The 13,027-nt window shown below is 40.6% G+C and overlaps 1 protein-coding gene across 4 annotated transcripts in view; it reads right to left on the bottom strand.

The window, feature by feature from the left end:
• Positions 1 to 13,027, bottom strand: part of KY (kyphoscoliosis peptidase) — a 50,389-nt gene that overhangs the window by 26,626 nt on the left and 10,736 nt on the right. For 3 of the 4 annotated variants that reach the window (XM_025376478.1, XM_025376480.1, XM_025376481.1), the window contains 2 exons: positions 2,473 to 2,547; positions 609 to 671 (listed from right to left, as the gene is read on the bottom strand). In XM_025376478.1, the coding sequence (XP_025232263.1) occupies positions 609 to 671; positions 2,473 to 2,547 (138 nt within the window). Of the gene's footprint in view, positions 1 to 608; positions 672 to 2,457; positions 2,548 to 13,027 lie in introns of all 4 variants that reach the window. The other variant, XM_025376479.1, reaches the window with a different exon arrangement.

The raw sequence follows: 13,027 nt of genomic DNA, 5'->3' as shown, positions 1-13,027 counted from the left end.
TGATTTATGCCTCATTAAAACTACCTGTGAGATTATATAAGATCTAAATATGATTCTACATAAATACATTTAATATATCAGTGCCATTAAATTATTCTGATTTTAAAGCAAAACAATAGGAAGAAGTATGGAGCTGCACCCAGCCTTAGATAACATCTGGTCTACTAAGGGGGAAACTGAGGCACAGGGAAGGCAAATGAGGGGCAAAAGCAGGATTCCAACACAGGCTGTCTATCATGCCTCTCATTCCTCTGCCTCACTCTGCTTATTCACATGCCTCCTACCCTACAGACATTTGGCACTCCATTTAAAGTTAACATAATCCTGAATTATGATTTTAATATGCTTCCTATAATGGTCTGCCATGGATACAGGTGGAGAAGGAAAAAGCTCATGCACCAGATGTCATCCTAAAGCTAAAGTATAAACCCCACCAATAACAAGGCAGACACTGCTAATCAATCATGACACTCTTCCCCTCCTGAACCCAAAGGTGGCCCCAGCCTTTCAGCATAGTGACCCAGGAAGCAACTGCCAATTGGAGATTAGTCTATGGGCTAACCCCATGTGCTCTCTTGAGAATTCTCCTGGAAGACTCTGGAACTTACCATGGGCATCTTTCCCTCCAGGTTGCCGGGGTCTTGTGTTTCCATTTTTATCACCTTGTAAACCTACAATATTCCAAAGATTAGAAGTATAGATACTTCAGAAGAAACAGAAATGCAAGCACTGATGACTCATCTTCTGGTGGTCCTTGCTTTTGACCCCTCCTCTGTACTCTCCTTTTCATAGCCTCCTTGTTCCCACCCCACTGACCACAGAATTGCTGCTGGAATTGCCAGGAACTTCCTGGTATGGCAGAAGGAAGACTAAGAACCAGGAAGTGGCTGACAAGAAAGGGAGCTGCATTCTGCAACTGGAATTAGTATTTGCTCTGACCTAACACTTTGGATGATTCAGTGGGTCCTCCTGGAACCTGGTGTTCCTGCCCTCTTTTGGATTTTCCTGCTTTCTTGAATCCACTGCCAGATAATGCTGGGATAAGAACTGACCATGGATGGAAACAAAGATGCAGAAAGGGGAAAGCGGTTCGTGTGGAGGTCAAAACCTAGAAAGTCAGGTCATAATTAAATTATTCCTTGGGAGGATTAAAGGCCAACTGAATCCCATAAATCTAAGACTGTAAAGGCAGAATCGTAGCCAATAGTTATTAGACTCCCTGGGCAAAAGGAAAGGAACTTTTCCTGCTGATCTGGAACCAGGTCAGGAAGATTTGGGTCCCTGATGGGATCAGGGGGAGTTGAAGGTGGGGATGCCAAGGCAGGTATTTTATGCCCCTGAAGGCCACTTTAGGCTATAAATATAACAAAGAAGATTGCAACTACACACAGGTCATTCTGAGAAACAGTGCTCCATTTATTTCTCACACCTGAATTTTGTATTTCACACCTACATTTTTTTCCCACCTACATTTTTGGTAGAATGATAAAGGTACAAAATGATAGCTAGCATTTGTTACACACTTACTATGCCTGGTGTGGGCTTTACATTTACTCTCTCATTTAACTCATAATAATCTTATGAGGCAGATTCGCTTATTTTCCTTCTTTTATAGATGAGAAAACTGAGTTTAAAAGAGGGGTTAGGCCACTGGCCCAAGGTCACACAGCTGAAACATGAACCTAGACAGTCGACCCTAGAGCCTGCCCTCTTTACAGTAGACTACTCTCTTGAGATCCTGACTGCTGACAACTACAGGACCAGACAGTTTTGGAGGACTTTGGCTCACTGCATGGACCTAAAAAGGACTTGAGCCTCAGTTGTTCTTCAGCCTCTGTTACTTAACCTGCATCCCTCCTGAGGTCCCTGTTTAGCAATAAGGTGGACAGATGCAGGGAGGGAACTGAGAAGGGAGTTGGGGAGACATCATGGTCCTGGGCCTGGTCCTATGTGCACTGCACTGAGGGCTGCAAAGTATGCTGGTTAAGACCACAGGCTTCAGAGTCATACCTGGGTTCTGACCCACTTCCTAGCTGGGTGACATGGGTAGTCACTTCACCTCTCTAAGCCTCACTTTGCTGATCTAAAAAGTGGGGATGATATTAGTATACATCAAAAGGTTAAAAAGTTAATAAATGTTAAAGTACTTAGCATTTTGCATGCCACTTTTTGGGCAGTAAACAAATGGTATCTAAAAGCCACAGCAACAACACTCTTGTGATGCAATGTGTCTTCAGCTAAATGTCTTGTGTTACCTATGACTAATTCCAGAGATGCAAAATCAGTGGTAGCTGGGTGTGGAGAAAAGAGTCTCCAAGGATGAAGCTGTCATGCTTCTGCCTTTTCCCAGTTTGCAGGCCCATGTCACTCTTCTCCTTCCCTCAGAAGATGCTTGCGCTGGGATCTGGCCCAACCAGCTGCCTTCAATCCTCTCTGCCAGCCCTCCACCATGAGTACCTCTGTCATACATACGTTTAGCCAAGGAGAACTTCTTGAGTAGCTGGGGCATGGCATCTCGAGGGTGGACTTCCACAGTCAGTTGTGTCCCTACAAAGGAAAAGGATATGACATTCTCAACCAGATGCTGCCAGGAAAGGGTAAATGCCTCATGACTGATGATTGAATAACAAAACAATTAGTTTTAGAACTTTCTTTTGTGTGTACAAATCATCCTTGCTTTTTTCTTTAAATCAAAACAACAACAAACCAAGCAGATAGTTTCCAAATTCAGGCAAGATGGAGTAAAGCAAACTCAGCCCTGTCTCTCCCACTGAATGCAATTATAAACAATGTACTGAATGTAAGGGGCAACTATTAGAGGATTCTGCAAAGTAAATAATAGAATAACTGGCAAAGACTGGGAAGAATTTTTAAAGCATTAGCAAATTGACAGTGAATTTACCATTCTTCTTCCCCCTCTGGTATCATCTAGACTGAACTTAAAGGCATTCTCAAACCCAGAAGGGTGCAGTGGATGCAGAAAAAGAGCACACAAGAGAAATCCTCTCTTTCTGGCCTGCAGAGTGAGAAAGGGAACCCCTAAGAGTCAGAGAGAGCGAAAGAAATCTTTTGTTGGTTTTCCCCCTCTTTATTCTGTTATTTCCCAACTCAGTCCCCAGGCAATTCTGTTGGTAGCAATGGCAGCAGTGATGTTGGTGGCCATGCAGGCACCTACAACTTTGGGGCAAGGATAACTATTTTCTTCTACCAGAGAAGTTACAGTCCCAAGAAAATGAGGGCAAATATTTATTGTTTTTTCTCTCTGTTTTCTGCTGATTTGCCCCAGATGCAGACACAGTTGTGAGGCCCATATGGCAGAGTGAGGAAACTGAAGCTCCAGCTTTTTGGGTAGAGGAATGAGAAATGGGTCATGAAGAGGAGGGAGCTCAAGAAGGCAATTCCATAAAGTTGTAGATGGACTCCTGTGGTCACCTCTGAACTGTGCATGCATGGATCTCATCCTAAACATCATACCACAGTCTTCAGGAAGTAAACTATGGGGTAGATTAATGCCCAGGTCCCAGACTGGCCACTGCGTAGTGCACATGCAGGGCAGATCTGTATAGCATTGCAAAGTCTACAATTCAAAATTACTCAGCTACAAAGACTCAGGAAAATCTTAATTTGAAAAGGAAAAGATAATCAACAGATGCCAACTCCACACAACTCCACACACAAAAAACCAGCCACAATAACTTGCTCTAACAAGTAATGGCAAGCAGTTTTGAGATAAATGGAAAGATATAAAGTATCAGCAATAAAAAGAAGATATAAAGGAGAAGTAAGTGAAGATTTTAGACTGAAAGATATGGTTAAAAATCCTCTGGATATACTCAATAGCAGAATGAAAATGACAGAGAACACAGAGAACTTGAAGATAGATCAACAGGTATTGTCCAGTTTGAACAACAGAAAATGTGAATAGTGCCTCAGGGATCTGTAGGTCCATACCTAAAAGTCTAACATTCATGTCACTGAAGTCTTAGAAGGCAAACAGAAATAATGTGATGCAGAGAAAATATTTGAGGAAATAATGAAAACTTCTGAAATCTGGCAAAAGACATAAAACCTTACTGATTCAAGAAACTCAGTGAATTCTAAACAGGATAAATGTAAGAAAATCCAAGTCCAGACGCATAATCAAACTATTAAAGAAAAAAATATGGAAAGTAGCCAGTGAAAAGTGATGTAAAGCCAAGAGAATTTGGTACCAACACACTTGCTCCAAAAGAAATGCTAACGGAAGTTCTTCAGATGGAAGAGAAATTATACCAGAGGAAAACTTGGAAGAGGGATAGAAATGGTAAATATCTAGATAAATATATTAGTCTGCTCTCCTCTCAAGTTCTTGACAATATGAATAATAATTGAAAGAAATAATTATAACATCTGATAGGTTTTTGATAGATGTGAAATATATGACAACTACAACATAGAGTAGGAGAGTGAATGTACCTATATGGAGGTAAGATTTCCTCATTCTACTTGAAATATTAATATTAACTATAATTAGTCTATGAAAAGTTAAGTACATATAATACATACAAAAATAGGTATATATGGAGATATAGTAAAAAACTTAATAGGCAAATTTAAATGTAATTCTGAAAGGAAAGGAAAGCAGGAAAGAGGAAACAGAGGCACAAACAGAAAACAAATAATAAAGTAGAAAACCTAAATACAAATGTATCAATAATTACATTAAGTGTAAATGGTCTAAACATACTAATTAAAAAATAGAGATTGTCAGAAAGGGTAAATACATAAGATTAAACTACATTCAGTTTCCAAGGATCCAACTTTAACTACTATGATAAAGGTTGGTTAAGTGAAAAGATAATAGAAAGCTGGAGTTGCTATATTAATATCGGACAAAGCAGACTTCAGAGAAAGGAAAATATCAGGGACAGAGGAATATTAGCAAGAATACATAACAACCTTCAGTATACCTATGTCAAACAACAACAAAGTTTTAAAATGCATGAAACAAGAACTGATAGGACGAAAAGGAGGAATAGACAAATCTATTTTCTATATATTTGCTGATTTTTCAGTCATTGAAAGAATTAATTGAAAGAAAATCAGCAAATATATAGAAGAAATGAACCACACAATGAATAAAATTTATTTGATGTTTATAAAAGATTCCATCTAATAACGGCACAACACACATTCATGTCAAATGCCCATTGAATAGTCACCAAGATGGACTACATCCTTGGTCACAAAACAAACCTTAAAAAGTTGAAGAGAACTGAAATCATACAAAACTCTTCTCTGACCATAATGAACTAAACTAGAAGTAAAAAACAGAAAGCAACTGGAAAATTTCCAAATATTAAAAATTAACATACTTTCAAATCACACATAGATCAAAGAAGAAGTCTCAAGGAAAATTCGAAAATATTTTGAACTCATTGAAAATGAAAATAAAACACATCAAAATGTGTGAGAGGAAGCCAAAGCAGTGCTTCAAGGGGATATTTGTAGCATTAAATTCTTATTACAGAAAAAAGAAAGGTTTCAAATCAACAATCTAAGCTTCCATTTTAAGAAAGTAGAGAAATGAAGACTAAATCCAAGGCAAGCAGAAGGAAGAAAATCATAAAAATGAGAGAATAAATCACTGAAATTAAAAACAACAGCAGAGAATAATGAATGAAACTAAATGCTGGTTCTTTTTTAAATAATACTGATAAACAGATCAGTAAAGATTTTACTGATCTGACCAAGAAAAAAAAGAGGTAAGACACAAATCAGGGGTAAATACACCAATATCAGGAATGAAATGAGGGCTATCACTATAAGCCCTCATAAGTATTAAAATAATAATAAAGGAATGATACAAAACCTATGTGTACATAATTTCTACAACTTAGAATAATATTGGGAACAAGTCATAGATGTCCACTTTCACTGATCCTAATAATATTGTACTGGAAGTCCCACCCTGTGTAATAAGACAAGAAAGAGAAATAAAAGGCATACAGATTGGCAAGGAAGAAATAAAACTGTCCTTATTCATAGTTGATATGTCTGTCTACATAGAAAATCCCAAGTAATCTCCAAGAAAAAGCTCCTAGAACTAGTAAGTTAGTTTAGCATGGTCACAGTATACAAGGTTAACATACAAACATCAATTGTATTTCTGTATATTGGCCATAAGCAATTGGAGATGGAATTTAAAAATAACCATTTCCCATAGTTCCAAAATTAAAATATTAGTTCTAAATCTAAAACAAACAAAAATCCCAAACATGGGTAATAATCGCATACTGAAAACTCCAAAACATGATTAAACACATTAAAGAGGACTTAAATAGATAGGGAGACATACCATGTTTATGGATTGGAAGACTTAGAATTGTCAAGTGGGCAGTTCTCTCAAAATTGATCTATAGATTTAATACAAGTTCAACCAAACACTTTGGGGGAACTGTGCAAATACATAATTATAAAATATAGACATCAAGGCACAGGAACTGGAATAACTAAACGAATTTTGAAAAAAAAGATGGGAGGACTCCTACTCTTTGATTTTAAGATGCATTAATGAAGATGCTGTAATCACAACAGTGTGATATTGGTAAGAGGATAAACAGATCAATCAACAGAATAATAAAAAATAGATTCACACAAACATGGCAAAATAAATTTTTACAAAAGTGCAAAGGCAATTCAATTGGAAAAAGGGAAAAAGAACAGATATTTTACCATAAAAGAGATTATGGATGGAAAATAAGCACATGAAAAGATGTTCAGCATCATCAGCCATTAGGAAAAGGCAAGTTAAAACCAAAATGAGACATTACATCTATTAGAAGAGCAATAATATACAACTGGCCCTTGAACAACATGGTTTTGAACTGCACAAGTCCACTCATATGTCCTTTTTTTCTACCAGATGCAGATGCAGAGTACTGTTCATGGAGTGCAAAACTCGCATGTAGAGGACCAACTTTTCCTATATGGGGTTTCTTCAGGGACGACTGTGGGACTTGAGTATGCCCACATTTGGTTATATGTGGGTGGTCCTGGAACCAATCCCCCATGTATACTGAGGGGTGACTGTAATTTAAAAATAGTGATAATATCATATGCTGACAAGGATGCAAAGAAATTGGATCTCATATATTGCTAGTGGGATTGTAAAATAGAACAGTCACTCTGGAAAATTGTTTGGCAGTTTCTTATAAAACAAAACATGTACTTACCATGCAACCTAAAAATTGCCCTGTTGGGCATTTATCCCAGAGAAATGAAAACTTATGTTCACACAAAAACCTGTACACAAATGTTTATATAGCAGCTCTATTCATAATCACCCCAAACTGGAAACAACTTAAAAGTCCTTCAGTGAGTGAATTGGATAAACAACCTGTGGTACATCTGTATCAAGAAATAGTTCTCGGCTGGGCATGATGGCTTATGCCTGTAATCCCAGCACTTTGGGAGGCCGAGGTGGTTGGATCACTTGAGGTCAGGAGTTTGAGACCAGCCTGGCCAACATGGTGAAACCCCATCTCTATTAAAAATACAGAGATTAGCTGGGTGTGGTGGCAGGCACCTGTAACCCCAGCTACTTGGGAGGTTGAGGCAGGAGAATCGCTTGGACCTGGGAGGCAGAGGTTGCAGTGAGCCAAGATCGTGCCATTGCACTCCAGCCTGGACAACAGAGCGAGAGTCTGTCTAAAAAAAAAAAAAAAGTACTTTGCAACAACACAAGGGAACTCTTAAGAGTGATGGGAGGATTAGAGTCCATACAAGATAACTTTAAAGAGGGTAATAGAACTGCTGTATATTCTGATGGTGGTGTATTCTGTATATTCTGATGATGGTAACCACCATGGTGGTGGTTACACAAATCTATGCATGTGTTAGCAATCAAAACTGCACACTACAAAAATTCAATTTTACTGTATGTTAATGTAAAATAAAAATAAAAGCAAAAATACCAACCACACACAAAAAAACCCAAGCAGAATTAAAACAAAAACTTGGATGGCACAGAAAGATATAAAGTAGAAAGTGAAACTCCTTTAAGACTTCATTTCTACATTTAAAAATCCAAAGCAGATTACAGTAAACATATTTTTCATAACCTGCTTTCTTCATTTAAATCTTTACATGTCAGTAAGCATAGCCATATGTTATCATTTCAAATGGCTGCATAGTATTCTATTTTGTAGATAGTTTATAATCCATATAAGCAATCCCTATTTGTTGAATATTTAGCTTTTCACAGTTTTGCTATTAGAAACGATGCAATGAACACTCTGATACATACATCTTTGTATGTATGTAAAGTGATTTGCACATTTTGCAAATCAGTTCCTTTGAATAAATTCTTAAGTATGAATCAAATAATATGGATATTTTAAAGGCTTTTGTTAGATATTGGCGAATTTTTCTCATGAATGATTTTATCAGTTTATGAGCTCATCAGTACTATGCAAGAGAATGCCCATTTTGCACATTCTCGCTGTGCTTGATTGCAAAATTGGTCACAAAGTGCAATACTTTGCACTTCCTCCCAATGAGAGGTCTTTTGTTCCACCCCTTGAATCTGGGCTGGGCTTTTGATTTGGTTTGGCCAGTTAGCACATGGCAGAAGTGATGTTGCACAAGTTCTGAGTCTAGGCTTCTAGAGACTTTGAGGTTTCCATTCTCATTCTTGGGATCCTAGCCATAACTGCCATGTGAATGAGCCAGGTTGTAGATGAGAGCTCACATGGAGCAGAGCATAGCCTCTCGGGTGAGGCTATCCCAGACCAGCTGGTCTCCAGCCAACCCACCAGCTGACAACAAGCACATGAGCAAGCCCACCCAAGATCCAAGATCAGCTGGGTATGGATCCAATGAGAGTTTCTAGCCAAACTGCAGATTGGTGAGCTCGTAAATGCTTATTGTCTAAAGCTGCTAAGTTGTGTGGTGGTTTGTAACGCAAAAGTAGATCACACATACATTCACTGATGTTTGGTTTTATCAACCCTTTAAATTTTTATCAATGAATAATAATACCTGGTTGCTTTGTACATTTAGTTTTATTGTAGTATTCTTTGCATATACTTATTTACCATTTTAAATTCTTATGTTGTGAATTGGATATTTTCCTATTGAAGTATTATTTTTTCCTCGTTGATTTTGTAAAACCTCCTTTTATAACCCTTTGCCTGCTAAATGCGTTGCAATTATTTTTCGTAGAATAACAATACTGTCTTTCTTGTGTAACTCATAAACTTGTTCTGCATGCCAAAGAGGGTCATTCTCAAACAATTTGAAAAGATACAATGTGGCCTCTGCCAAGCGTAGCTTTGAAGGGGTTAACATTCATTTTGAAGTGTAGTTTCTAGCATATTCCACGTTGAGAGAAAATCAGCTTGTGAGTTTATAATTAAAACATTAAGTATTTCAGAGTTCAAGGCATAATTCAGTTCTGGTCATAGGATCGGGTGCTGTCACCATCAGCAAATACTTCCTGTGTGTATTCCCATCATGAGTGAGGCATGGGCCTGTTCTTCTCCTTTTCACTTTCTCCACCTCAAACCCTCTGAGGTGTCTTTTAAAGTGGGTGCTAAGTGGTACTTGACTTCAAGATGCCTTGTGAAAAATGAATTGAGAAACATGTTCACTCTCTCCCCTCTCATAGGTCACAATACACAATGATCTGAGTAGTCCTGTAGTAAAGAACTTGATTTGACCCAATACTATGTTGTCAAACACAATTTGGAAAATGCTGGACTGGAACAATCTCCATACGCTTAGAGAAACTGCAAAAGTGAACAACTTACCGGCCTAGGGTTCAACAACGAATCTCTTCCCCAAACTTCTCATAATGCCCAGGTACTTTCACACACACACCTGACAGTCTGTTAATTAGTTGCTTCCGGCAGCCACTTCCAATCAGTCAGAGTTAATGAAAAACATGACACCTGTTTGCCACCCTGTGTTAGGTGTCCTGAGCCATGTCTCTATGGGTATTAGCCATGTCCCACTTCAGCCATGTCTCTTTGTGAAAGAGTGATCAAGCTGAAAAACAAACTGCTGTTAAAGTCCCTCCAGGGCAGGGTGTTGAGGTGGGCTCACGTTCGGAGCATGGCCCTGGCCCAGAAGCTCCAGCCATCACTATTCCTAATCCCTTCTCTCCTTTCTGTGATTCCTCTTCCCTCTTGGACAGGGGTCAATGTCCAATATTTTCCTGAATCCCACTTCCTGGTTCTCCCCCAAAGCTGTGCTGCTGCTTAGCATTCCCTCAAGGAAAACAGCCCATTTCTCGGCCTCCCTGATCTTCGTAGGAGTGTGATTCCTGCTCTCACTTACAGGTGTGTGAGGGCACCACTGGGAGGCTTTGCTGGCTCCAGGAACTGGGCCTGGGCTGGACACGCTGTTTCAAGGGGAAGAGCATTCACAATATAGCTTTATGCTTCCTTAAGGCATGGAGTGGAGAGAGTTTGCTGGCTATGACACTCCTGGATCAAATAAAACTCTTAATTTAAGAAAAAATAGTAACGTGGCCAATCTCTAACAGAGAGTAGATCATTTGGAGCAAAATTTGCAGTCAGATCTAAACCCTAAGTACAGCCTAAGTACAGCACAGTACATTATTCTAATCTTGACTATGAACCATCACAACCAAACCTACAGGAGGCCCTTCCTGGGATTCCAGGCTGCCTGGCTGACCTCTCTCATGCACCCCTCCCCAGCTCCACCAGCTGTCAACAAAGTCACATTTCTGAAGCTGCAGTTTTGACCATCTTAGTTAAGAGCTTGTTAGAGATTATTTTCTGCTAATCCTAAGAAGTGGCTCCCTGGCCCCTTTCCTAGACCCCGCCAGGTCTCCTTGCTTTTCCCCCGCCTTCTCAGGAACAGAGCACACAGGCAAGCACGAGAATGTCCACATGCTTACTGCCCTGCACCTGCCTTTCACCCAGTCAGGTTTCTCCTACCTGACAGCTGCTCTCCAGATCTCTTCAGGTTTCAATCAGGATTTATCTAAAGGCCTAATTGGCTCAGAACACCTAACGCAGTATGGCAAACAGGTTTCATGTTTTTCATTAACTCTGACTGATTGGAAGTGGCTGCCTGAAGGGATCAATTAACAAAGACTGTCAGGTGTGTGTGTGTGTGCATGTGCACGGGTGTATATATGTGTGCAGGGGTCATGGGATTCATGTGAAATACTTGCCATCATTGGTTTAAGGTGTTTGTTAACTTTTTCTATAACAGATTGGCACATTTACAGCCTTTTTTCTTCTACCTTGGAGTTTTTTTTTTTTTTTTCCTGCAGTAGCTTAGAGTCAGAAAAACAGCTAAAGCATTGGTAGTTTAAAAAAAAATACCCTTAAATAGTCCCTGGTTAGGTATTCAACAGAGACATGCTGTGATTCCACCCAGGATGCAGTAGTCAGGAAGTGGAGAGCAGTGACATCCCAGGAACGAGCATGCTAGATGGTGACAGGGACTGTCTAGCTCTGTATAACATGCTGGAACACCACCCTTAGGGGGTACTGCCAGACACAGCATGAAAACCCCACTCAGCAGCTCTCATTGTGAGATGACAAGCTAGTGTTCCAGAGCTCAGGGCTGCGACTAGGCATCTGCTGGTGTGCATGATGAAGGTCATCACTGGCAGCCCTGCCCCTGGCTTCCATTAGGAACTGAAAACAAAGGACTGTTCATGATTCCTTCTATGGGCTGGAGCTCCACAGGGAGGTCTGAGGTCTGGAAACATGGCACTTTGACCCCAGTGCACGCATGATCAAAGAAGGCTACTCTACAAAGTGTTTGCATGGGAATAAGGGCTGATGACCTCGAGGACAGAAGCCCCAACAGAAAACTGACTCCCCAAGAATGTCCCTTGGGGTCAGGCATGGTGGCTTATGCCTGTAATCCCAGCACTTTGGGAAGCTGAGGGAGGGGGGTCGCTTGAGCCTAGGGGTTTGAGACCATTCTGGGCAACATAGTGAGACCCCATCTCTACAAAAAAAAAAAAAACAAAAAAAAAACAAAAAAAAAACCCAGCCATGTGGTGGCACTCGCCTGTGGCCCCAGCTACTTGGGAGGCTGAGGAAGGAGGATCACTTGAGCCCAGGCGTTTGAGGCTGGAGTGAGCTGTGATCCAGCCTGGGCCACAGAGTGAGACCCTGTCTCAAAAAAAATAAAAAAAAAAAGTCCTTTGCAGGGGCTCCTTGTGATTACCCACCTTCCATTCATTCAACCCACACACCCACTACAGATCCATCTCCAAAGCCCCTTCCCTGACCCAGGATTCCAATGTTTCTTTGTCACCTGTTGCATAAAGTCTATCATTGAAAGAGAGGCTGAGGAGGAGGGACAATGTTGAAGCATTCCGAGCATCGAGTTCAGACTGAAACCTTAGGCTGCACGTTGAGGGTGGGGGTTGGGTGGGGGAACTGTACCCAGATCAACACCACCAGATTGGTCCCTGTCCTGTATGGAAGGGACAGTATGGTGGAGTAGTTAAGCCCGCCGGTTTCGAGAGCACACAGACATGGGTTCCACTCTGGGTCTGGAATGTGCTAACTGTGCGACTTCAGGCAAGTTATTTAAATCTCTCTGAGCTTCTCTATCTGTAAAATGAGGATGATAACCTTCCACAGAAGGTGGGTGTGGAGATTGAATGAGGTGAGCCATGAGAGGGGCTTAGCTTAATATCTGGCACACACCAAGTGTCCCGCCTCTGGTCACCGCTATTACTGTGATAGAGCTTCCAAGAAGGCTTCTCTGGGGGCTGGTGTGGTTCTCAGAACAGAGCCCAAAGGTTGTCAAGGCTCATGGGATGAAGAAGAAAGTGGAACATGGAGTAACGATTCCCTGGCCGCTGCTTTCCAAAATGGCAGGTGCTGGCACCAGCCTCCACAAAGCCAAATTTGAATTCATGTTTCTTTCCCAACCTGCTCCTCCTGCATCTCCCTCACCTTCATCCTCCCCATTGCTCAGGTCCCAAGCCTTGACTCCTCTCTTTCTCGTATACCCCAAATTCACACCATGGGGGAACGTCTCCTGC

Source organism: Theropithecus gelada, chromosome 2 (assembly GCF_003255815.1).
Source record: "Theropithecus gelada isolate Dixy chromosome 2, Tgel_1.0, whole genome shotgun sequence".
Taxonomy (NCBI): Eukaryota; Metazoa; Chordata; class Mammalia; order Primates; family Cercopithecidae; genus Theropithecus; species Theropithecus gelada.
Note: the sequence above shows the minus strand (reverse complement) of the source record. Positions and strands in the feature narration are given on the sequence as shown.